The 26,518-nt window shown below is 39.9% G+C and overlaps 3 protein-coding genes and 1 pseudogene across 5 annotated transcripts in view; 3 read left to right on the top strand and 1 right to left on the bottom strand.

Moving 5' to 3' along the window:
* The window catches only part of LOC111347280 (uncharacterized), a 28,369-nt gene extending 2,044 nt beyond the window's left edge, over window positions 1–26,325 (top strand). Inside the window, exons 2-13 of one of the 3 annotated variants that reach the window (XM_088736812.1) lie at window positions 92–1,462; window positions 2,940–3,221; window positions 3,385–3,477; window positions 3,935–3,968; window positions 4,315–4,670; window positions 5,549–5,790; window positions 6,044–6,339; window positions 21,249–21,578; window positions 21,721–21,871; window positions 22,605–22,670; window positions 23,502–24,741; window positions 25,158–26,325. In XM_088736812.1, the coding sequence (XP_088592938.1) occupies window positions 92–1,462; window positions 2,940–3,221; window positions 3,385–3,477; window positions 3,935–3,968; window positions 4,315–4,670; window positions 5,549–5,790; window positions 6,044–6,339; window positions 21,249–21,578; window positions 21,721–21,871; window positions 22,605–22,670; window positions 23,502–24,741; window positions 25,158–25,162 (4,466 nt within the window). In that variant the 3' untranslated portion in view covers window positions 25,163–26,325. Of the gene's footprint in view, window positions 1–91; window positions 1,463–2,936; window positions 3,222–3,384; window positions 3,478–3,934; window positions 3,969–4,314; window positions 4,671–5,548; window positions 5,791–6,043; window positions 6,340–21,248; window positions 21,579–21,720; window positions 21,872–22,604; window positions 22,671–23,501; window positions 24,742–25,157 lie in introns of all 3 variants that reach the window. The other 2 variants (XM_088736811.1, XM_088736813.1) reach the window with 2 other exon arrangements.
* On the top strand, window positions 10,439–12,365 carry LOC111335341 (uncharacterized). Its single transcript, XM_022941225.2, has 2 exons — window positions 10,439–10,612; window positions 10,755–12,365. Exons 1-2 carry the CDS (start codon window positions 10,439–10,441, stop codon window positions 11,805–11,807), a joined length of 1,227 nt encoding a protein of 408 aa, XP_022796960.1. The 3' UTR covers window positions 11,808–12,365.
* On the bottom strand, window positions 11,882–14,003 carry LOC148721711 (uncharacterized). Its single transcript, XM_088736838.1, has 2 exons — window positions 13,816–14,003; window positions 11,882–13,620 (listed from the first exon to the last, which is right to left on the bottom strand). Exons 1-2 carry the CDS (start codon window positions 13,926–13,928, stop codon window positions 12,357–12,359), a joined length of 1,377 nt encoding a protein of 458 aa, XP_088592964.1. The 5' UTR covers window positions 13,929–14,003; the 3' UTR covers window positions 11,882–12,356.
* On the top strand, window positions 16,142–20,306 carry LOC148721710 (uncharacterized; annotated as a pseudogene).
* Window positions 26,326–26,518: the final 193 nt, after the last annotated feature.

The following is a 26,518-nucleotide window of genomic DNA, read 5'->3' as shown; positions in this document are numbered from 1 at the left end:
AGTTTCCATGGCAACTTCCAGGCTGCTGAGGTACATTTTTGTTTGACACATGAAAAACACTGAAAGCTAATATTGCTCTGTGCACTTTTAGGTGGAACTTCAAGCCCATCTGTTATCTTCACCACTGATCCTGAAAAAGAACGGGAAGAAACACCTAAACTTCTGAAACATCAGGAATTTAGTGCAGTGAAACTTATTGAAAGCAAAGAAATACTAACAATGAGTACAGGGCCGAGTGCGTCCACTGCGGCAAGCAGCGAAGATGAGAAGAAAGAACAGAGGGTTCTTGATGTTATGTTTCTCTGTGACGAGTGGATATCTTTGAAGGGTGAATTATCAACTTTCAATCGTGAATTTGTTATTAATTTGGCAGAAATATCGACTGGTAGCATGAAAATCTACTGCTACGTTTCGAAAAGCGATGATCGAGACAGAGAAGATGCTAAAAAACATGGTGTGAATTTAATTAACGCTGAGGCTGTTCCTGGATCGCGTGATCCTTTAGACTGGTTAAAAGTTCCACCTCCCGAGCTTCAGCATCCACATGTTGTCATTGGTCACGGCAGAAAACTTGGAACTCCAGCGTGCCACATTGTACGAGCTGCAAAATGTAAATGGATTCAGTTCGTCCACGTCTTCTGTGAGGACCTTGGGAAATACAAGAAAACAATTACAGCTACAATAGATACGATCGAAGAGAACGAGAAGCACAAGATGGAAATTGAGTTGTGTAAAGCAGCAGATGCAGTCGTCGCCGTCGGCTCCCATCTACAACAGAAGTACAGCAGAAGTCTCCTTAATGTTAAGGTGGAGATTATCACTCCTGGGATCTTTGGAATGTTTTCCAATGAATCGAAGTTGGCTGTAGACAGAGCAGTAGTAAAGCATTTTAACGTGTCTATGTTCGGCCGAGCTACCTTTGAGGATCTCTCCCTGAAAGGATACGATATTGTCGCAAATGCCATAGGGCCTCTGGGTAGGAACTTTGAGCTGACATTTGTGGGCTCATCTCCTGGTGAACATCGACAAGTTGAGCAATGGTTTCTTGACAACACTGGAGTGAGCCGCAACCAACTAACCATCCGTGGATATTACAGTGATCCAGAAGAACTTAAGTTGATGTTCTATCAGTCAGACTTGGTTGCTCTACCTCCTCGTACCGAAGGCTTTGGGCTTGTCGCGCTCGAAGCCATTTCTGCTGGTATTCCTATACTTGTTTCTGGTGAATCTGGCATAGCTGAGGCTCTGAGAAAAGTTGAAGGTGGGAACACTGTTATTGTTGAATTGGATGAAGATGCAGATGAATGGGCACGAAGGATTAGAGAGGTGTCTGAAGAAGGCGCTGAAGAAAGAGAAGCTAAAGCCAGACGGCTTAGAGATAACTACAGAAAGGTGTACTCTTGGAGAGCAGAATGTGAGAGATTCAAAGGAATGATTGAGAAAGTGGCAAAAAATGCAAATGGTAGGTTCAGTTCTTCATTTTTGTTACAGTTTAGATCCATGTGATATTGTTGCTTTATCCTGTCTGGAAATGTAGGAAATTTATTGAAAAACTGCACATTGTTCATCTAAATATAGCAAAGTTTTTGTACGTTTATTATAATTGTAGATGTAAATTAGTTCCCTTTTAGGTTTGATTTATTATATAGTTCTAGTACATGATTTGTACACCTTTGCAATTCAGCTTCCAGCTGCTGTTAAGGTATTTTTTAGTAAACGTCTATCTATCTAGTATCTATCTGTAAATGTTGAGATATGATCGCAACCCTTTTTTCCCACTATCTTCCATCCTCCTCGTCATAATATTTTCTTCATGCTATGCTTGTAACACTTAAGTGTTTTTGCTGTCATTACAGTCTATATAACAATAATGAGACTAAAGGTAATTTAGGCAAGGCTAAAACCTGGGGTACAGATGTCACAAATGCAATGGTTTCACCACAGGGATGTCGCGAGGCCAAAGAGAGGTTTTGCAGGAACAACTTTGCCATGTTCTTTAGCTTGGTTTTTCTTGCTACTTCGCTAGCTTTGTTTCCCTTATTTTCTTACCTTCCCTCCCACTTTTGGGTTAGCATTGATTCCACATGTTGGGTCATCTGTGTTGTTTTGATTTAAGTTGTTATGGGCTGTACATGGTTTAGTTTCCATGGCAACTTCCAGGCTGCTGAGGAGATTTTTTCCCTCCTTTGTGGCTATCTTTAATCTGTTGCACCTACCATCCAATACTAATGGGGTGATATTTTAGAAAATTAAAAAAAATTAAGATGTTGGAAAAAAGGTAACTTAATTATTCCTGTGCAATTTCAAAACTTACTTCACCTTGCCAAGTCTTGCTGGGAAATAGAAAGAACACATCTGATTGTAGTGATGACTACAGAGATGGTCTCTTTTATTTTATTACAGCGATAATCCTGCTTCAAGATGGGAATGTACCTATAAAAAATAGTAATCAAACAGAGAAAGGACAAGATGTTTGAGAAAGATACCACTATTGCTGTCCTCTCCTTTCTTAGTCCCAGTAAAATACAGTGAAGGCAAAAAATCTTAAAGAAAATTAGTCTCTTACTGAAGGCTTGGAAATAAAATGGTCTGATTACAAAGCATTGGAAATGCTGAACATGTGGTTATGCAAAAATTGTGTTATTTTTGTGGAAATAACTACATAAAGATTCCTGAGAGAAATGCCCATTAGGCTGGGAATTGGAATGGACATTGCAATTGTTGTTCCTAGAGTATCTCTTCTTTCCTCTCTTAAAAAAGGAGTTGAACCCTCATAGGAACCAGATTCAACTGTTATCTTTCCCTGGCTGTAGTTTTTGGTGGATTTTCTCTGAAAAATATTTCATGAGTTTCACAATTACATTTAGAGATTCAAGATTGACATCATGTTAAATTATAAGGGTTATGATTAATTTTGACTTCTTATTACAAATCAGCAGTTGATAAGTTGGATATTACTATTGATGTGGAAGACCAAAAACCTGCTGAATCCAATAATCAGACAACAGCTTCCATCGTGGAGTCTGAAAAATACCAAATGGATGAGCTCCAAACGTCATGTGCTGCACCAGAAATGCAGGGAAGTGTGTCTCATCCAAAATCTCTCCAAGTGCTTGGAGAGAAATTCTTTTTATCAGCTTGGAAAAACTATCTTAAGACTACACCACTACAGAGCAAGGAAAAGCGTGATGAGTTCATGGGCTTCATGCAAGACCTTTTGGGTTAGCATTGATTCCACACGTTGGGTTGTCTGTGTTGTTTTGATTTAAGTTGTGATGGGCTGTACATGGTTTAGTTTCCATGGCAACTTCCAGGCTGCTGAGGTACATTTTTGTTTGACACATGAAAGACACTGAAAGCTAATATTGCTCTGTGCACTTTTAGGTGGAACTTCAAGCCCATCTGTTATCTTCACCACTGATCCTGAAAAAGAACGGGAAGAAACACCTAAAGTTGTGAAACGTCAGAAAAGAGAAGGTAAAGTGAAAAAGAATCTGGAACTCAAAAAAACTAAATTTATATGCCGGTAGATGTTGTGAAGTTTTGGGACAATTACAAACTTCTGAGCCCTAGGAACTTGCTTGTGGTGAATCTATACTATAACATGTAGTAATATCCTGGAAGATCACCTGCCAATAGAGTATTGTTGGCAGGTTTTTCTCCAAGAGTGCAGAAATGTAGATTCCTTGTAATGTTATCGTCTTTTGTTGTTGTATGATTGACTCCCAATGGCATCTTGTGATTTTTCCTTTCTTCATATGGGTTACTGTTATTACCTGGCTTTTGTTTTCTGTTGTGAAACTCAGTTATAAGGGATCTATGATAGGTTTCATCTGATACAGCACCTCAGACCAAATCTTGACACTTGACAGGATTGTCTTAACTTTGACTGGTTAATTTTTTCTTCTTTTCATGATTGCCTCCTCTCGAAAAGAGTCATTGTGGAATAACAAGGTCATGGTAAGTAGGTAAGTATACTTAAAAAAAGAGCATATTTATTAAATTTCTAGCCCTTTGATTGGCTAAACATAGCCATGTAAACTGTAGCTCCAATCTCATTGCCTAACCTTAAAAAATATGTTTGATGAATTTGTTAGCAAAGTGAGAACAAATATTTCTGTGAGCAAGCCATGAAGAAATGATGGAAAAGAGTAAAGTTTGTTCACATAAATACATAAATAAACAAAAGAAATCACTTCAAGGTTAGGGGATGAATAAATAATATGTTTTTTCATATTCTCCCAAGCCTCTGAGCCATGTTACAGTTTTGATATATCGAAAATGGCCTATTTTACATCAGCTCTCATTTTACAGAAGCAAGATTTCCAAGGAAGGAGGAATACAAATGGTCCAAAACGTCCCATCGTGCCTGATTATCCCTTCCAAAGCTCTTCCAACACCTACAGAGGTCACATGTTCGATATGGCATCCACACATTCTATCACCACCCCTTGGGAGAAATGAGGCCTTGGTAAGCAGTGTGCTAGAACTAGCTTGTGGAAGCCTATCGGGTACAAAGAAAAGTTACAAGTTCAATGAGAAAGTGAAGTTGGCTTTATCCCACAGTGCTAGTGACATCAAAGGATACGAATTGGTAATCAAAGAATTGATCAATGAGAAGACCAATGATTGGAGAGACTTGCAAACCAAATGGGCTTGGAAACCATCTGGTAGAAGATTTTTTGATAATTTATATAATGGTGTTTTTGTACAACCATTCTTTCTTTTTTTTTTTTTTTTACCTCTTTCATAAAAAGGGCAGTAAAACAGCACATCCTCAAACTATCCTGTAAGTAAAACTGAGGGGCAAGTCCCATTAAGTGCTCTAGTGGGCATTAAAAAGTGGGTGTTAACAGATATATTTTTCCTGAGGGAGTATCTTAGTTGAAGGGTTAGCTTCCTTACCCTTTCGTGTGCCTCTATGTTTAGGCTGAAAATGGTACACCTTTCTGTTAGTTGTTCTATTGGATTGTTCTGCATGTCTTTCGCCCTTTGCACCAAACCACCGAAAACTTTTACAGTATAACAAGAGACTTTCTTGCAAACTTTATATTTGATTAGAGTAGCTCATTTTCATTTTCAATTTTATCTTGTGCGATCGTCCAACTACTACTTCAGATGTTTCACCTCTTCAAAGTAATAAATCGACAGTGGTTAGTGGTCTGTAACCTTATCAACAATGATATCGGTCATCACAGGTCATAATGTTGTGCGCCTCGTGGGTCCACAACAAATTTTGACCACTGTGATAATGAATATCATTGTTGATAAGAGTACAGACCGCGCTAACCACTATCGATTTGTTTCTTAGCATAACGTCGACGTTTAATAGAAAGATTCTTTCAGAGCGTGACACGTTGCGTAACATGTTGATGCGAGCAGCGTTCGACAACGGCAAATAAGTCAATCAGATTGCGACATTACTGCCAGTTAAGGTAAAATATGACAATCGAAGTTACACATCTAAATGTGAAGCTGAAGGAACAGAGAAAGTAGAGGGTTTGTTGATTGCCACGTGAAAGTTACCACAACTTCTAACTCATTTCAGATGTCAAAGATGAGCATTCCAGATTGGAAGAATACCCAGATTGGTTATTTCCATTTGCGGAGGCAGAAATTACGAGTTTTTCTTCATTCGCGGTTGTCTGGCGTCTCAAGTCTTTCACGTTTCAAAACCTTTCGACATTGTCATCTTCATTTGCCTGCATTCTGTCAGACCATCCGGGAGTGAGTGTAACATTCCCTGTAGGTTCTCTCCCTCCAGGAAAAACCATCGCTCTCACTGTAAAGGTACTTTTATGTCACTTTTAACAGACTATTCTCTAACATTTTTACATATTAACTGAAAGTGACGGCAGATTTACCAGCCTACGCGCCGGATCCGATAAACATGATGTTACCTCAGTTTGTCAGCGAATTCTATGAGAAATAATTGTCTCTTACGAATGCCTCACCAACTTTTTATGAAGTTGAGGTGCTTTGGACTTTGCAACATTACACACAGAACAGTTTCTTCTAATTCTAATTTCATTTTTATTTGAAGGTGCAAGAGGTTCCACGGAGTGATTATAAACAGAAAGAATTACCAGTTGCCGGACCAATTATTCATATTTCACCTTTCCAACCAGTTCCTCTTTTAGCGCCTGCAAGGCTCACGATCCCTATTACGCTTCGGGGAGACAAACCCAAATTTCCAGACTATTCGGCCACTGACGTCAGGATATTTTGCCGACGCTCTGAAGATGAAACAGAATGGAATGAAATCACAGAGCAGTTAGTGGAAAATGTAGTGGTTCTTCAAAATGGGAGAGTGACTTTTGCAGTAAATCACTTCTCAGAGTAAGTATACTCTTGTGGCCTTTTAAGAAGCAGTTTGAATAAACTGCAAAGCTAAGCGTTCGCGAAGGAAACACCGTAGGTAATCAGAGAAAAGGCATGTGTAGGTGAGGCATTAGTGTGCAAAAATATGTCGTCTTCGAACCACAAAAAGAGACTGGAAACAAAAGCGATAAAAATCAAGCAGAAACAGTGATAAACTCCAAAACTTTCGCGCAGGAAAGGCCAGGGGAATCATAGAAAAGACATGCGTGCACAAATATGTCGTCTCTGGGAAAAAAAAAACAAACAACAACGATGGAAACTAAGTAAACAACCAGTCTAACGAATATCAAATCGACCACATTTTTTATAATATATATATTTGGTGTCATTATGTATATACATTATATATATATATATATATATATATATATATATATATATATATATATATATATATATATATATATATATATATATATATATATATATATACATAACTGCAGACAGTACTTTTTTTTTTTTTTTTTTTTTAAATATAAAAGCCTGGAGACCAGGCGGTTTTATTTCGTCAATGATATCTATTTACAATTCTAATTGATTAAAGTATTCGAATTAAATTATGAGTTACTTAAGTGTTTACAGGTCTCCATTAACTAATGACATTTTCTCTTACAGGCGGCACGAACAGCGCACGGGCTATAACAGCCCGGAGTAAGCGCCCACCTGTAAGAGCTAACAAAGTTCTATTTACAAGTTTTCTATTTATAAAGTTCTATTTACTATTTACAAAGAGTTTTGTCCCGACCATGTGGGGCGCAAACAGCGCGCGGGCCTGTAGCCCGGAGTAAGGACCCCTCATGGGCGAGGTTTAACAAGTTTTATTATATACAAAGGTTCAGGGGGGAGCAAGAGAGGGAAAGAAGACAGGTTTACCAGCATCGGCCGAACAAAATGCGTTTTTAAAAGACCAAAAATTCCTTAAGGTATCAGTGTCGCTGCTAAGAATTCTGAGTTGGACATCTTTTTTAATTAAGTCGATAATCGCGTTGGAGCTCAAAAGAGAACCTTCGAAGGTAGCTTTATTTCTGGCAAGCCAACACCAATATATGATGGTTGCCTTGAGAAAGTTAGATAAGGATATACTGGTGGTAGATTGGTCTAGGGAAAAGGGGTAATAGATAGAGGTAGGGGAGATAGAGAAGGGGGAGTCGAGTAGAACACGAAAAAGGGGAGAGAAATAGTCCCAGACTTTCACAACTCTGGGACATCCCAAGAAACAGTGTTCAATAGTTTCTGTTTTACCGCAGATCGCGCATTTGTCATTATTGATGTATCCCCAAGACTTTAGGAGATATCTTACGCGGATCATTCTATGGATCAATAGCCAAATTAGATCGTTCTTCTTGTTCTCAATTAGCTTTAGGCGAGACTTGCGCCACACCCAGGCCCAACGATTGATGGGGCGGTCCATAGCAGACGCCCAAAAACCGGAGCACCGGGGTGCAACGCAGACGGGGTCAAGCAACAAAAGATATAAATTCTTACTGGTGAGTAAATCAGGTAAGGCACCAGTTTTCTGATGCAAGGTACGGAAATTATCTAAACAAAGCCGGTAGTAATTGGAAGGAAGGAAGGAAGAGGGGCCAGAATTTGTGGGAAAAGAAAAACGGGGATCTAGAATAGTTAGCTTATGTCCTAAAAAATATCGAGCTAGGTAATGCCATTTGGATGTGCCAAAGTCATCTCTTAAACTGGAAAAAACAGAAAGGCGCAGGCTAGCGCACTTAGCTTTAAAATTAACGACGTTGAGGCCCCCAGAGGATGGGGGCGCACAACAGCGATCGCGACTTACATTTTCCATTTTTCCTTTCCAGATAAAAGGCCAAATGATCGACTTAAAGCTATCGTGCACCCAACGGGGTGGGGGGATGACTTTAGCAACGTGCCATAAACGGCTTGCGCCTAAAGTGTTTACAATTAAGGTTCTACCGATAAAAGACAGGTCTCTTTGTTTCCAAAGATTTAGAACCGAACTTAGTTTGTCTAATTTGGCCCGCCAATTGTCGTCGTCGACATTGACGAGGCCGTTTGAGAAGTAAACACCAAGCACTCTCATTTTAGTGACCCATTTGAGGCCATAGGGAGATTCAATTCTAGTTCGCCATTTTCCTAACCACATTGCTTCAGATTTGGACGTGTTCAGTTTAGCGCCAGATCCTTGTTCAAATTTTGATACGACTCGGAGAAGTGAAGAAAGAGATCTTTCGGATTTTAAGATGCAAGTAGCATCGTCAGCGTACTGGGATATTTTGTATTGAAGGCCCCCTGCTCCGGGGAGCAGGAAACCTTCAATATCTTTACAATTACGGATTTGCGTTGATAATACTTCTGAAACTAGCACATAAAGGAGAGGAGATAATGGGCATCCTTGTCTCACCCCTCTTCTTAAGTGGACAGGGGGGGACAGGGAGCCATTAACAATGATTCTAGAGAAGGCTTTAGAATAAAATAGTTCGACCCACCCACAAAAGGAGGGGCCGAAACCAAATTTACGCAATACTCTCATCATGAATTCGTGGTCAACTCGGTCAAAAGCTTTTTCTTGATCTAAGGAAATGAGAATACCTGGTTCATTAGTTTTGTCAATCATGTCAAGGGCATCACGAAGTAAGGCCAAATTTGAGAAGATAGTGCGGCCGACCACGCCGCACGTTTGGTCTGAATGCACGATGGAGTTCATGACTTTTTTCAATCGTTCAGTGATGATTTTAGATGCTAACTTGTAGTCAGTGTTTAACAAGGAAATTGGGCGCCAATTTTTTGCGAGGCGTTGATCATCTTTTTTGTGGATGAGTCGTAGGAGGCCCTCGTACTGGCTATCCGCGAGGGAGCCAGCAAGAAAGGCCTCGTTCAAAACAGAAAGGAGAGATTCGCTCAAATCGTTCCAAAAACACGAGTAAAATTCTGTTGGGAGACCATCAGAACCGGGTGACTTGCCGGTCTGAAGGCCTTCCAATGCAGTAAGTAATTCTTTATTAGAAAAAGGGCCTTCACATAGATTGCGCTCATAATCAGTCAGTGAAAATTCGAGGTCGTCAATTATTTCAGTTTGAATTCGCATATCAAGAGGATCTTTGGTGAATAAATTCTTGTAGAAATTGGTTAAAATTCTTTCAAGATCATTTTGAGAATTTCTGAGAACACCGTTCTCGTCAAAAAAAGATTCAAAACTATTCATGTCAGCTCGTTTTTTCTCCAGACGGAAGAAATAGCGTGTTGGTTTCTCGCCTTCTTCGAACCATTGTGCTCGGGAGCGGACTTTAGCTCCTTCGGCTTCTTTCGAGATTAGAGAGGACAATTGGCTTTCCAAATCGCTAATTACACCTGGGTTATTTAAGCGATTAGAATGTAAAGCGTTTTTAGCATGGGTTAATTGCTTAGTAATTAGGATTCTTTTGGCATTTGCTATTCTCTGTTTACGGATACAGTGTGAAATACTTGTTTTGCGGATTTCAATTTTTAGAGCATCCCACCATTCGCGAAGGGAGGCGAATTCGGGAATTTTAAGCTTAAAGTTATTAATCGATTTTGACATAATGTTTTTAAATTCTACATCTGAGAGTAAAGAGCTGTTGAACTTCCAAATTCCAGGACCGTGATTAGAAGGGTTAGTCGTTAGTTCAATTTTTACAAAGTCATGATCGGATAGGTCGTATACGCATGGAAGAATATTACATTTCGTTACTAGGGTTAAGCCTTTAGCGACGAGAAAGCGGTCAATTCTAGATGCCTGGGTATGGTCTTTGTTAGACCAGGTGAAAGTTACTTTGCGCGGGTTGTTTTTGCGCCAAATGTCTGTAAGTGAGAAGTCAGCACAAAGGGATCGGAGAAGTTTTTGATCAGACAATAGGATGGCGGAACAATTTAATTTATCTAGGACATTGTCTACACAATTAAAGTCTCCCCCGATCACTAGATCCCCTTGGGGGAGAAAGTAATTGTGCAGACAAGAGAAAAAACTTTTACGATCCGAAATAGTATAGAGTACCGAAGCCCTGACGTCACGTTTCCATGGTTGCATTTCTGCTGGATCTAAACAAACTCACATGTGTTTAACATGGCGGCGTTGTCGATAACATCGTTCGCAAAATACTTCTCAGATGAGCCTAAATCTTTAAACCGTGGCGAAAACCATTACCAATCTGGACACGTTCTATCTTTTTGCTATTGTGATGGAATTATCAGAGGGTCAGTGCAAGCGAGCATGAAAAGTACGACGTATAAAGTCACAGTAAGTGTAAAATTTCTATTACTCGATGTCTATCCGTTAACATCGCCAAACCAAAACTTATTTAAATTAAGTGATTTCGAATCTTCGTTTAAAGGAAATCTTGAAAAGTAAGCTTATATTTCTTTTTCTCTTTCCTTCGCAGATATATCTTCAAGAAAACGAAATACGTTCCACAGAATGCGAGTGCCCTCGTGGCGGTTCAAAGTGTAGTCACGCTGTAGCTCTGTTCCTTCATGGCTACCACAACTTAAGTAGAACTGACATCGAATGTCAGTGGAAGAAACAAAAGGCATCCGAGGTGGTTAAAACGGTAGAAGATCTGTATCCACCCAAAGAAACTAAAGTCCTAAAACGAAAAACTACAGATGAGGACAGAGAATGGCTACGGAACAAGCTGAAGAGATACGGCGAGTTCACAGGAATGTTATGGCTTTTGAGCCCCGAACCTGACAAAGAGAATCGTCTGCCGATCTCCACAGTCGAAGAAATCATTTTATCGAGAGAGTTTGTTGAAAGCGGACTTGATACAAATTTCTTGTTGGAAAAATTGAAAGTAAGTGAGCAGCAAGTGAAATCAGTCTGTGAGATCACGAAAGAGCAACGTGAATGTGGAGAGTGGCATGTGGTGAGAAAAGGACGTTTGACTGCTAGCAATTTTGGTCCAGTTCTTGAAGCAAAAAGAGTCACTCCTTCCCTTATCAAGCGTGTTCTTGGAGAATACGACATCTCTCGAGTGCAGGCTGTTCGATGGGGTGTCGTTAACGAGAAAGAAGGAATAAAGGCCTTCACCAAATTAACAATGAAAGTAGTAAAGGATTGTGGCCTTTGGCTACACAAGTCTGGTGTTTTGGGTGCATCACCAGATGGACTTGTTGATGACAATGCGATCATTGAAGTCAAATGCCCTTACACACATCGCAATTCAACAATTGAGGAGGCTGTTAAAGACCCTAAGTTCTGTTTAGTAAAGAGAGATGCTGGCTATTGTTTAAAACAATCCCACCACTACTGGCATCAAGTCCAGGGTCAGCTGTTTATAACTGGGAAGCAAATCTGTTACTTTGTGGTTTGGACAACAATGCAAACTGTTGTGTTGGCAATCCAGAAAGACTGCACATGGGAACCAAATCTTCTTTCACTTCAAGAATTTTATACAATTCACATGATTCCTGCACTTGTTGATGGTGGTCTTTAAATTTTAAGACTTTGTTGTAAAATTAATGTAGTTTTTTATAAAGTAATGGATTTGATAATACATACTTTTAGAAATATTTTTTAAAATATTGTTTTATTTGGTAAAATCATTGCAACTTTTACAACAAATATGCAGTAACTGAAGGGTGTATATAAAATAAAAATGTTCATGTTAATCTTAAAATTGTTTTTCTTTAAACAGCAACATTTGCTGGGGTTTTTACATTAGCTACTTGAGACAAGAAAATGATAGATTCATTGTAATCGTATTTGAATACAGTTGGTTATCTGAATTCATAATAAGACTAGCATAAGGGTGTGGTGGCAGGAATACTGATCAGAAATAAATAGTTTGTCATTAAGTTGTGTATCATGATTCCTTGTATCATGAGCAAGTAAAATAGGGTTACAAGCTTTTCACAGATCACACAACACCTGTCCACTCTTTGTATCAGAATACAGTTAATTGATTAACTATGATCAGACAATGCCAATGTATACCAGGCCTTAGTAAACTGATGTAAGATGATCAATATTTCAATTAAAATGACTAATCAAAGTCAACAGTGTCATTGGTTTCCTTAATTAATGGGTTTTGTAAATTAACTAAAGCACCACATAGCTGTATAATCTTACCAGAGAGGGATCGCAAGTATGGTGGCACAAAATTTAAAATTTTATAGTTCTTCAATCTAGCATTAGCACGTTCTACGTGTATACGACATTTTGCAATGCTCTTTGTTAACTTAACTTCACTTTCTGTAAATTTTCCATTGTTCAAGAATGGGGGAATGTTCACATATACACCATTAGGAACAATATCATTTATCAAAAACCCTTTATCCGCAAGTATAATATCCCCAGCAACAAAATGCTTTAATATTCTTGACTTTTGAACCGTTACTTTATCTGATACTGAGCCAGGGAAAAGTTTACTTACATAAGTTATAACCGCGTTGGGTGCCACACCAACAATTGTCTTAAAAGAATTCATACCCCTGTACGTTGAATATGTCAATTTTTGGTCACTCATAAGCTTAGGTGTAGCAACCTCGATATCGGTGCAATCTATTACCATACGACAGTCTCCAAATAAGCTAAATGAGCCTGGAAGTGAAGTTTTGTTTTTTTGTCTGGATGGAACAGCTATCTCCATTTGATCTTCATATAGAATTTGGTGCAAAACATGGATAAATGTTGTCACAATATTCGCTATTGTAGCAGTACTGCAACTAAAAAGTTCAGCTAAATGTAAGTTATGATAATTATGTCTAATCTTCATCAATGTTATCAATATTTGATCTTCAAAAGATATCTTGTCTACTTTCCAGCCACACACGTAAACAATATCGTTGCGGTATCTTTCGGCATATTCGACAACAATGTGGAACATTTCTTTGTTTGGGAGGCCAGTTTCCATGTTGATTACCTTTGAATCCATGTTAAAAGAGCTGTAGTTTCTTTTTAAGTAGCTTTCTTTTTCTTTCAACTCGGATACTTGGGTCTTTAATGTCCCTAGCTCTGCTTGTAGCAGGATATTTTCAGTCTGCAAAGTAGTGCATTTCATTTGCATCTCCTCGCAACTGAGCTCGCAAGGCTCGTTCTGGTTGCTCTTCGTCGAAGATTCTGAAAGGATCTGCTCGATAGTCGTTGTCTCTGGGACTTCAGTTCTTTGCTTTTTCCTTTTTGGAGCATTTCGAGATTCAAATAGTTTGTCTTTATTCCAGGAAAAGACCTCGGGGCCTTCTTCTTTACTTCCTCGGAAATGACAACTACAAACTCGAGCGCCTTTGCCAGGTTCACGATCAGCTCGTCTGGAGAGAGAAAACGAAGGTTTTAAACTTTAATCATAACGTAAAAAAAAGCTTTTTTTCTCTCTAGAGGTCTTTCAAAGGTATAATCCACAGGTCAGTGCACTTTTGAGTGGTTAAATAAAACCATCTTCCGCGTAACTATAACCGACACGTGGCCGTGCATCATGGTGGTCATTGTACCAAAAATCAACCTACCTTATTAGAGAAATCCATTTTCTTCTTTGAGCAGGATCTTTGGGGAAACGGTAAAAGCTGCAATTGTGACTTTCTGACTGATGATTGCAGTCGGGAACGAAGCATTGGCCCATTTTATGATGAGATGTAACGAAAGACGCCAAATAGTGTTTAGATCCAGCAAAAATGCTACCATGGTAACATGACGTCACACTTCGGCACTCTCAATGAGTAAGCTCAATATTCTTCCTTCGGAATCGGTCAAAAAACGGATAATTTTGCCTGGGAAGTTTAGAGAAAAGAGGATGGCAACACCGGCAGACCTGCCAGTCCCGAAGGACCACAGACATTTGCCGCGCCAGAGTATTTCGAATTCCTCCGCTTGTTTTTTGCATGAGACATGTGTTTCTTGTAAAAGGATTATGTCACAGTTTGAATAATTTAATTCTTGAATAATTTTTCGACTTTTACTGGAGGACCCGAGTCCTCGCACATTTAGAGAAATTATTTTAAGCTTACTCATTGAATATAAATAAAAAATTAATGTCTGTACCGCCTTCTCCTAGGTTTAACTCTCTCCCATCCATCATCATCAGTTTCGGAGCCAGAGTAGTCACGGCGGGAAGATCTATCGCGGTCATCGCGGCCGCGATAATAATCTCGATCGTTTCTATCTCTCTCTCTTCTGTCGTCTCTCCGGTCATCTCTTCGTTCTTCTCGATCGTCCCTCCCTCGCTCGTCTCTTCGTTCTCTTGGTCGTTCTCTTCTACCTTCGTCGCGTTGTTGTTCTCGTTGTTTCTCTTGATCTTGTTGTTTCTGTTGTTCTTGCTGTTTCTGCTTTTCTAGTAATTTCTGTTGTTCTTCTTGTTGTCGCTGTTGTTCTCTCTGTTGTTGTAGTTTTTTCTGCCTTTCTTCTCTTTCCTTGGCGCGCTGGGCTCGCTCTTGTTTCTTTTCCTCTTCAGTTTTAGGTGGCGTTGGCTCACTGTCGACGTTCGCGCTGAAGAGCAGGAAGGGGCATTGAGGCATGGAATGGTTGTCCGCTAAACAAACGGAACATCTTGGCGAGTCTTTACATTCTTGAGCTCGATGCCCAGGGCATTCACAATTAAAACAACGGACTGCAGAGCAGTCTTTGGCCATGTGGTCAGTAGCTCCACAATTCCGGCAAGCTTTTGGCTGATTTGGGTACCATATTTTAATAGGTTCACCAGCTATGTTGATGTTGGCAGGGATAGTTCGATGTAGCGCCATTCGAGCCTTTCTTACTCCATTCTCGATATGTTGTGCAATTTTGTCGCGCCGAAATGAAAGGACACGACCGTAGTGGCTGAGTCGGCCAATCACGGCAGTGTCGGGTAGTTCAGCGGGGGCTTCATGGATCTTGACGAGGACCAAACGATTTTCGCAGTCGCCCAAGAACACTTTGAGACCGGCAATCACGACAAAAGGTGTTTCAAGAGCGGCTTCTTTAGCTGCACGGCTCTTAAAAGTTACGATCCAAGATCTATTGGACGCCTTTCTCTGGATTCCGGTGATAGCGTCAATATCGATTTCTGCCGCGTCAAAAGCTTCGAGAATTATTTGCGATGTGACGATTGTATCAACGCTAAAATAGATAGAGCGATCCTTCGTGATTTTACTTTGACTAGGAGCATTCAAAAAAGGCACGGCCTTAAATTTCACACCCTTATTTTCCAGATTTTTCAGTACCTCAGGGATTTCGATTTCCACGTCTGCGTCCCAGGACTGTGAACCTTCTACCACGCTTGCGTCTACGACGTCTCCTGGATTCGCTGTCGAGTTATCGGTAGTAAACTGGCTGATATTTTCACTTTCCTGGCTGTCCATGTTGACCAATTGCTGCAAAAGCAAGAAAAATAAACTTTTCATAAGCCTTTTAACTCAAGAGGCCGAGAAGCTTTTTACTGTTTCGGCCTTCTGGGCCTCATCAGTGCAGTGCTAATGCTAGGATGGAGGAGAACCAATATGGTCACCCCAAACGATCCAACCTTTGTGGTATTGTGGTATTGTGGTATTGTGGTATTGATCCAACCTTTGTGGTATTTGTGGTATTGTGGTATTGTGGTATATATATATATATATATATACATATATATATATATATATATATAGTCGTTAATGGAACTCTCAGGCCAGCAAAGGTGCACCGCGCCAGGAGGATCAAAAAAGATTCGCAGTGCAACACGAACGTAGAAAGTTTAAAAAATTGCGAGGATAGACAACTTCTGACGTAAAAAATATAAAGAAAGTTTAATAATAAACGTTTCGGTCAGAGACCTTCTTCAGTTATTTAAGAAGGTCTTATTTACTGAAGAAGGTCTCTGACCGAAACGTTTCTTATTAAAATTTTTTATATTTTTTACGTCAGAAGTTGTCCATCCTCGCAATTTTTTAAACTTTCTATATATTATATATATATATATATATAGAAGCAAATGGACTACTCAAGTTACGCACATATGGATTTTAATACAGCCTGTTTCGTAGACCAACAAAAGTTGATCCACTCATCAGTTAAACTCCATACACACTGAGGCATCGTGACGGTTAACTCTAACTCAGAAACGTAATCACATGACATTGTTTAAAAAATTCAAATCTTGAAAACCATGCGCGCGGCGATAATAGCGTTAAGAATACTTGAGAATATATTTTCGCCGATGTCTACAATTGGATATTATTTCACTTCGCTTGTTTAAAGAGGCTTCATGTGGATACGACAAGATAAAAAATTTCTCAGTGAGGCATAAATTACAACGTTTTGTGGCATTGGAATATGCTCTAGCCCTAGCAATAATTTTCCATGAAATCGAATTGTCTTCCCGGGCATAACAAAGCCACAATCAGGAACGCAAAAATGTCCGAAGATAGCCGCCCCCAAAGATTGTGCAACTGCAGGAACGAAAACGAATGCCCTTTAGGAGGGAAATGTTTGCAAAGCGAGGTTGTCTACCAAGCCACAGTCGCTACCAGGGAGGAAACTGAAACGTACGTTGGCCTCACAGCGACAGATTTTAAGACTAGATGGCGCAACCATCGAATGTCGTTCAACCACGAGAGACGGCGAAATGACACAGAGCTGAGCAAGTACCTGTGGAAACTCAAGGAGAAGAGGGAAGACTATCCGGACCTTTTATTCAAAGCTAACCCCCCCTCCCCCCCAGCGGCTCCCTTACGTCGGGCAGTGGGAAAACCGCTTGGCCACTCAATTTAACTGGGCACATGTCTGGAAAGAAATCTTTGGGGCTGGTCTGAGTACCAATTGGGAGAGCGAAATTGCGTGGCGGATCGCTCACGGCGTGGTTAAAACCAGGGCTTACCTCAAGTCCTGGCGAGGCCTCAGCGTGAGTGATCATTGCGCAGGCTGTAGAGAACGCGAAACCATCACCCACGCTTTTATCTCATGTCGCCTGGTGTCCCCTGTGTGGAGCTGGGTGTCGAAATTGCTCACCCAACTCTATGATAAACCCTCTCCTTTATTGGAAAAAAATTATTTTATTTCGCCAGGGACTACCCCGCGGCTCCCACTTTGAACCCTCAAATCTGATCTGTTCTTTTCTGATTAAAATTACGCTTAATGAGCTGTGGGCCGCCCGGAACCTGGACACTTTTGAACCTAGACGGCCTCCAGCTCAAACAATCATCACTAAAATCAAAGCCCGAATTCGCTCTCGCATCAGCGCCGCTTTCAATCTTGCTCCGCACGCGATTCTCACTACTTTGTGGACTCACCGGAGCGTTCTGTGTACATACGAAAACCAGACCCTTACACTCAAAATTTTATCCCCTCGCCCTGATGGGGTTTTCTTAATTGAAGTACTCCACAGAGCCCCCAGCCCCCTGGCACACTTCGATAAATCTTGTATAACTGTGGTTTGTAATCACTCCCGCTAGCCTTACAGCACAGCGGTTTTTGTCTTTTCAAGTTTCGTTATTCATAACTTCCCCTGATTTTTTGTGATTCCAATCACCGTAGCTAAATCATTTCATCATCTTCAATCAAATTAACAATCACTTTATATGACAACAATATGTGAATAAAATTTGATCTGACAAAAAAAGAAAAAAAAAAAGTACTGTCTGCAGTTAGTTATATCTATATATATATGTATATATATATAAGCGAAATAGGCAACGTAGGATCCAGGACAGTGCTCGACAACGAAGGAGCGATTACAGTAGCAAATGGACTACTCAAGTTACGCACATATGGATTTTAATACAGCCTGTGTCGTAGACCAACAAAAGTTGATCCACTCATCAGTCAAACTCCGTACACACTGAGGCATCGTGACGGAATGGAATATTGAGGTCCGGCAGAGAGTCAAAACCCACCCTCAGCCGGTCGACCAGAGTGAGAGCAGCCCGGTAAATAGGGGGTTGTGCATCCTCCGAATACTTGGGAACGCCGTTGGACCGGAGAAACGCCCAACTTTTAATTCCGTGGCACAGCGAAAAGCCGATCCAATATCGCGCGAAATAGACCCATTTGGCCTCGTAAATCTCGTCGCCCACCGGGGGAAGCCACCGGAGTGTAAGGGCGCGGCACTTTTCCAGGGGATGTATCACGGATAAACCTCCCTGACAGTTTCGGCCTTCTGGGCCTCATCAGTACAGTGCTGTTGCTAGGATGGGGGAAAACCGAGACGGTCACCCCAAACGACCCAACCTTTGTGGTATCGTCTAAGCCATGCCAGAGTGCTCAAACTAGGGTAAACTAGCGAGCATGCGCAATTTCAACAGCAATGACTCATCCTAGATAGAGTGCTCAATTTGGACATGAAAGCAAAGCTTTGTATGCCAAAGAGCTATATATATATATATATATATATATATATATATATATATATATATATATATATATATATACATATAATTATACTTCAAGATTTAGGTTACTTGAACTTTTACTGCAACTCTGAATTTCATTCCTCTTGCGAAGCAATCGTCAGGCAACTGCCAGAAGTAACGGTTACAATCCACCGAAATTTAAAAGACAGAACAATGTGTACATGCGCGGCAATATACTACACGGGCTATCGTAACGTTACGTTCTTTAACAGGAATTTCCTGACATGTCAGAATCTAGCAGAACGTACCAATCTTCCTCTTAACATTTTGAGACTTTCAGAATTTGTCCTCAACCACAATTATTTTAAATATGATGGCGACCACTACAAACAGATTTTTGGATGCGCCATGGGTTCTCCAATTAGTTCTGTTTTAGCCGACCTGGTTATGGAAGAAATTGAGGAAACGGCGATCTCCACGTTCCCGTACCCTCCCAAATGGTGGTTTAGGTATGTTGACGATAGTCATTCTTGCATCAAAAAGGATCAAGTCGATAATTTCCACAAACATTTGAACTCAATTAACCCGAACATGCAGTCTACTTTAGAATTAGAAAACACCAACGGACAAGGCTTGTCTTTTTTAGACACCATAACAAGTAGACTCGGCACAAAAATTCAGGTGGATGTTTATAGAAAACCGACACACACCGACCGTTATCTCGATTTCTTTTCCTGTCATCCTATGTGCCATAAAAGATCTGTTATCAACACCTTACTGAAAAGAGCAAACAACATTCCATCTACCAATAAAGGCAGACGGGAAGAAATACAACGAGTAAAGGCCGTTCTGCGAGATAACAATTATCCAATGCCTTTTATACGGAACTGTGAGAGAGTGTTATTTAAACAACCCGCCCAGACCAACTTCAATGGCTTTGTAGTGCTGCCGTATGTACAGGGTGTTTCCGAGAAAATAAGTCGCATTTTGAAACAACAAAAAGTCAAAGTAGCCTACAAACCACAACAAACAATCAACAGCCTTTTTCCACGCCCCAAGGAGCTAGACTAACCTGACCGCCAGAAGTCAGGCATAGTGTACAAAATCAATTGCCCACTGTGTAATTTTAAGTACTATGGCCAAACAGAATGATCATTAAAGACCAGAATTGCGGAGCACAAAAAGGCTGTTGCAGGTTTTGACTTAAACTCCAAAGTCGCAAGCCAGGTCCACCTTTTCGACCATAACATGGATTTCACAAACGTCAGGGTCGTTGGTTTCGAAACTAATTACCACGAGAGACTTTACCTTGAAGCCTGGCACTCTACTTTAGATCCGAATGCGGGGAACGATCACATCGTACTTCCAGAAGCCTATAAAGACCTCGCGCGAGCATCAAATACATAGTTACGCGCGCAAGCTTCACGTCACGTTTTTAACTTTAAATAGCGTATGATAACGATCTTCGTTTGTCATATCACTGATGAAGTCTTAAGCATTAGCCGAAACGTCTGTTTCAAAAATAACAACAGTCAGAGGCAACTAATTTCTATAAAACTCAAGAAATAAAGTTGTTTCACTTATCCTTGGAGTGCTCGATGCAGAAATGTGCAGAGCAAAATACAAATGTGACAGAAGGAAGTTATTACTAGTTACTCGAATTTCACGCTTTAGGCGATCATTAGACTGAGTTGTCTACAACTCAGTTTGTCTACAACTCAGTAGACAACTGAGTCTGATGATCGCCTAGAGCGTGAAACTCGAGTAACTAGTAATAATTACCTTCTTTCACATTTGTGTATATATATATATATATATATATATATATATATATATATTTATATCAGTTGTATATATTAAAAACTTTCAGATACAATTTATATATGAAGCTCATATATTTTGAACTGCGGTATTAGATACGTGTGATGCATGATGCATCACACGTATCTAATACCGCAGTTCAAAATATATGAACTTCATATATACATTGTATCTGATTTATCATCACAGGTTTATTACGAATCAACTTAACGGCCTGCTCCCAGTTGGCTTGTTAGCTCAATTGGTAGAGCGCTGCACTAGTATCGCAGAGGTCAGTGGTTCGAATCCCGTACAGGCCTGATTTTTTTCAGGTCTGATTTTCGCTATTGCATAAATAGCGCTCTCTACTTCAAGGATCATGCATCACACGTATTAAAAACTTTCATCGACTTTTCCGGGGTCTGAGTTGATAAGTTAATGCGTGATATTGCTTGCTTACCGAGAAATCATGTAGGATAGCGATTTGTTTTGTCCTTACTCCAAAGATATCCAGGAGGCACGAGTTCGAATCTCGTCGAAGCCTGCTTTGCCTCGTGAGTCCACAACATTTTGACCACTGTGATGACGAATATCGTTGTCGATAAGAGTCCAGACCACGGTGTCGATTTGTGAATTATTTGCTTGATTTTCATCGGCAGGTCAAATGAAGTTTATTTCATTACATGTTGTCATAGTAAAGACAATTCATCCTGGACCTATCAGTTCATGATTCTAGGATGCCAACTTTCTGATTTGTTGATCAGTGATCGAAACTGTACTCTTTGCTCAAGTGACTCTTGGCCTTAAAAAGCTATTGTTAAGTTTGTGTCGCTTTCCCATAGGTACTGGGTTTGGATTGACTGGATGAAACTACCCGTTGTTATCCTCAAGAATTTTGCCGTTGATATTAGTAGAAAACTCATGATAAAGCAAGCAGGATTTTTAGCCTGGTTATATGATGCAGGAAAACCCACCAACTACTTGTTGACTCTTTGCTGCTTCCCACTCCATCTTAAAGGTCAAGTGCGTACTCCTCTATCTCCAGCTCATCGCGTTTGTGCTCAAGGCGGAGGAAACTCGCTTAAGCCACTGTGTAAAGAAGACTGGATGTCTGTGTCTCTTTCCGAAGATTTTACTGTGATGCAAAAAGAAACTCTAGACAACTTTTTGAAGTAAGTCTATTGATTTTTGCTTATCCTATCTCCATTGTGTCCGCCATCTTGGAGCACAAGCGAAAGGAAAAACATGACTGTGTCTTGCCCACACAAAAAGAAATACTTATTATTATATCTTCGTTTAATTTTGTTGTGTCAGGTTTCTTGGAGATGAAGCTTTTGAACGAAGTTTGCGTGTATCCATTAGCGACCTCAGTAACCTGCAAGTAGAGTTGTACACAGTAGAGCAATACCATTTTAAAAGGGAAATATTATGCACGCTGCATGTCATTGCGACCTTTCCAGATCAGGTATGTCTTATGAAAATTGAAAAACTTGAACTAGCGGAAGTTAATGTGGATTAGAAGCTGTTTTGGAACTTAATTTTTAAAGTTGTTTTCCTTACGCTGAGTAACTCTCAGGATTCACCCGCTCAAAAGTACCTCAATGTGTGTGACGGTTTTACACTCCTCGCGCTGGCAAAGTGCGTCATTAGGAAGCATCGCAGAAGATTAAGTTAGCTCTCTCAATTAAGTCCTTTACTGTTCTTTTTTTCCACATTATCTTTTTCTTCTATCGTCGCATCTATTTTGTACTGGTGAGGTTAAGTAAGACTTAAATTGCTACCGGCAGAGCTGACCAACTCTTTTTGTGAGATATCAAGTCAGAGAGGTTGCTGCAGCTTGAGTTTTGCAGATTATCAGTGAAAATAAATGGAGGAAGCTACCACACTTCGTCCTCGTGAAATCACGGAAAAAATCACAGCAGGAATTGTACTCAGAGCCGCTGCAAAAATCGCCAGAGTGAATGGCCGTTAAGGGCTTTTCTTTGAAAATGACCGGCAATCATTCCATCGTATTTGCTCTTAATTCTCCTCGGCTTTAAGGGGCTCTAGCTTAGTCAAGGCATAGGGCGTAGCGTCTATCCTTAGAGAGCCAATTGCACTAAGTTGACAACCGTTTTCTAGTGACAAGGCTACAGAACTGATAGACGTAAATGTCAGATACAATATTTTTTCTTAGAAATTGAGTATCTCTGTTACAGGGTTCTTCCCCCAGGAACTTTCCCTCCACACCGCAAGTAGCCATGTGTGAGCAAAAGAAAGATCAGGTAATAAAAAAGCAACGTTCTGAAATATTAAAAAATAGCTACAAGAAATTAGAAAAAATCAATCAACCTTTTAAATGTCTTTAGTTTTCAATGAAAGATGAAGTAGATATCCTTCCAGATCTTACACTTCCTAATGAATCAAACCAGATAAGATTTATTCGAAGTTATGTCAGGTGTTATGTTCGTTACTTAACATTGCCCTTAGTGAGGTTATGTTCAAAATCGTGTTCTGTCAAATTTGTCTCCGACGAAAAAGTGAATGATGATGACTGATTATTTGATTTTGATGACGTCATGAGCTGATAAACGCCTCCCAGAGGTGTAGCAGTCATTATTAGTATATTAACGTATTTGAAATTGAAGAACTCTTCACAGGAAAACATAAGCGCTTTCCAGTTTTCGTTTGAAAGAATCAGTTTTTTTAAAAGTTGTCGTGTAGTCTAATCGTCCGGGTAACAGTAGTCCCGAGAAGATTGTTGCCGGTAGTCAGAGTGACTGACGTTTCGATAAATTTAGCAGGATTCATAATCAGAGTTCAGTGAAGGGTTGTAGCCAGTCGACTGTTAGGAGTCAAAGGTGTGTGTGAATTGGTTGGTCACAAATCTACACCCTAAAAGAATCAGTAGGAAACTTAAGAGTTAGTTCTTAGTATACATAATTTATTGCCCGTTTCTGTAACTCAGTTATGATAATAATAAACTGTTATTGTTTATCTCGCGATGTGGTCAAACAGACAAACGATAATACTTTATTATTATTGTACTTTAACACGATGAACAAGCACAATCTTTTTTACATAATTAACTCGGTTATGTTATTTGATTATGTTAGGTTTGGCCGGAATTCAGCACAACTTTTCCCTCACCGCGAGCACCAGAAGAAACAGATCCAAGTATTTGCTCAAGCGAAGTTTTGAAAGTCACAATCTTGGCAGACGAGTGGAAGTCATTGAAAGGTGGATTATCGACTTTGAACAGGGAACTAGCCATTCATCTAGCAAAACGTCCCGAGGTTCGAGTCACTATCCTTGTCCCTCACGGTGCAATTGGAGAGGAAGAAAAAGCAGCAGCTGCGGAACACTGTGTTACTATTATTGAGGCCAAGAAACGTATTGCATACCCTTCCCTAGTAGAATTGTTTTTTCCACCGAAAGACCTTCGAATTGATGTAGTAATTGGTCATGGCGTGAAGCTTGGTCAACAAGCTCAGATTATTAAAGAATCTCATGACTGCAAGTGGGTTCAAGTGGTTCACACTGCTCCGGATGAACTTGGTATGCACAAAGACTATCCGAAAGCTGTCGCACAAAGTGAAGAAAAGAACCAGCGTGAGGTTAGTCTTTGTGGAATAGCTGACCTTGTCATGCCAGTTGGGCCTAAATTGAATAGTTTCTACTCCACCCATCTACGCTCTTTCCACAAAGACCAAGATGTTGTGGAATTTACACCGGGAATCATGGGAGATCTAACTGATGTAAAGCAGTCACCAAACGAGAATGACGAGTTTCAGGTCCTCATGTTTGGGCGTGGTGATGACGAGGACTTCAAATTAAAAGGCTACGATATTGCGGCTAAGGCGTTTGCAAGTCCTGAGCTGAAAAACGATTCCTATCATCTCACATTTGTTGGAGCGGCTCCAGGAAAGCAAGACGAATTTGCAGCGAAGATTCTCAAACATGGCATTTCTAAAAACCAACTGTCTGTCAAAGAATATGTCAAGGACAGAAATATATTAAAACAGCTGTTTCGTCGTGTGGATCTGGTTATCATGCCCTCAAGAACAGAAGGATTTGGACTCACCGCCCTTGAGGCCTTATCGGCTGGTTTGCCTGTCCTTGCCGGTCGTAACTCAGGTTTTTCGAAAGCGTTGCAGAAGGTAGAATTTGGAGAACTCTGTGTAGTTAACTCCGATGAACCCGAAGACTGGTCAAAGGCGATCAAGAGTGTCCGTGATAAGGAGAGAGAAAAGCGTCTAAACGAGATGCAGAGACTGCGGGCATCTTACGGACAGAAGTACAACTGGGCAGAACAATGCGAGTTTCTTGTAACGAAGATGAAAAGGAAAGCTCTTGGTAGGCATGTTCTTTTTTCTTTTCATCCCTGCTTTATTCAAATCAGTGACAGTTGAGGCAATGACTTTTTTTTTGTTCTGCTATTTTCGTTTTTTTTCCTCTTCTCTTGTCCATTTATTCATTTTTCTCTTCATTCATTTATTAATTCATCCACTTATCTATTTCTTTATTTATTCATTCGTGTATTTATTTACTTATTCATAGATCTGTGCGCCAATCTCTTCATTCCTAACTCTTTCTCCTTCCTTCTCTCCTTCATCTGTGTCTTTCTATTTTTCTCTCTTTTTTTTCCTCCTTCCTATCGGTTAGACCATCTCTCTTTACCAATATTTTCACCACTTCTAGAAAATCCACCTACATTCTGTAAACCTTTAAAGTTTTAGATTTAAATCCCTAATTGATCTTGTACTTTTCAGAGTAGAACCTGAGTGCATCGACAATAAACCTATGAAGACACGCCGAGAAACGAACAATATGGTGATTCAAGTCAGAATTTTTTATTACCGAAGAAACTAGACAATTAACGTCTTTTTTATTTTTAATTTTATTGCATCAACAAGGAAAAGTTTTGCCTTTATTAGGCTTTATAAAATAACCAGATTATATGTAAATATATTAGTTTTGATATAAATTTCCTCGTAGTGCAATTTGATTGTTAGAGATGCGCAGATATAAGCAGGACGCTAATTAAGATTCAGCGTCTTGTTTATATCTGCGCTTTTTCATAAATTTTTTCTTTCACTTCCCCTGAAGAAGGTCCGTAATTGCGACCGAAACGTCGGGAACATTTTTATTGTTACTAATTTCAGAAACGCTTTTAACCACCAATGTAACTTAATTTGTATTTTCAAGTATTTTTTAATGTATCCACCTGGTGATAAACCCAGTTTAAATATAATTTCAACCAATCAGATGCAAACCAAAAACAATCGCGACTTGGTCACTTACGTTTTCCCGCGCTTCAGGCTGTTTGCGTTTTTTTTTATATTAATCTTTTTACCTCGAGTTTACCACGGTTTCTTAAGATGATTTTTCTGCTTTGATTGACGGCTATGATGAAAAAAGCTCCAAGAATGATAGGAATTGTTTACCACGAGAACTTTACAGTGATTTGTTCGAGCCTCTATCTCCCATCTGTGAAAATATGTGGCACTTCTATAAATGGTTCAACCATAGTTAATAGAGGGTTCAACAAGCAAAAACTCGAACGAAACTACTTCATGAATTTAACACTGAGACCTGCAGTTGTCTCCTCAAAAACTGTCTGCCAACCCATATAAAAGAAGATTTCAAAATACGACATCTTTGATGAATAAAATTGAAAGTTTGGTGCCTCACACAAGTATTTTATCTAGCCTAGCCATACACCGAATGCAAATATGGCGTCCAATTTGAGTTGCCATTGTTCTGGACTGACTAGCCCGTCACACATGTAATAATTTTTTTGGATTTCCACGTGAAGACGGGGCTAGTGAGTCCATTCATTCATTCATTTATTTATTTATTCGCACTATTTCAAGAGGTTACAGTAGAGATTGCTATAGATTACAAAAGTTAGAATATATAAGAAACAGTAAATTACATGAATGAGTCTAAAGTAAAATGTGCACAGTGACCAAAGGAGCGTACGCTTTCGAGTTGGCCAGAACAATGGCAATTCAAAATGGACGCCATCTTTGCATTCGGTGTATAGACGGCCATAACTTTCCAAATACTTGCTTATATCTGTCGTTTTACAGAACAACACACTGTAGTTGACACTCTAGCGGTGCTTGGA

Source organism: Stylophora pistillata, chromosome 10, assembly GCF_964205215.1.
Source record: "Stylophora pistillata chromosome 10, jaStyPist1.2, whole genome shotgun sequence".
Taxonomy (NCBI): Eukaryota; Metazoa; Cnidaria; class Anthozoa; order Scleractinia; family Pocilloporidae; genus Stylophora; species Stylophora pistillata.
This window is presented reverse-complemented; position numbering and strand designations above follow the sequence as displayed.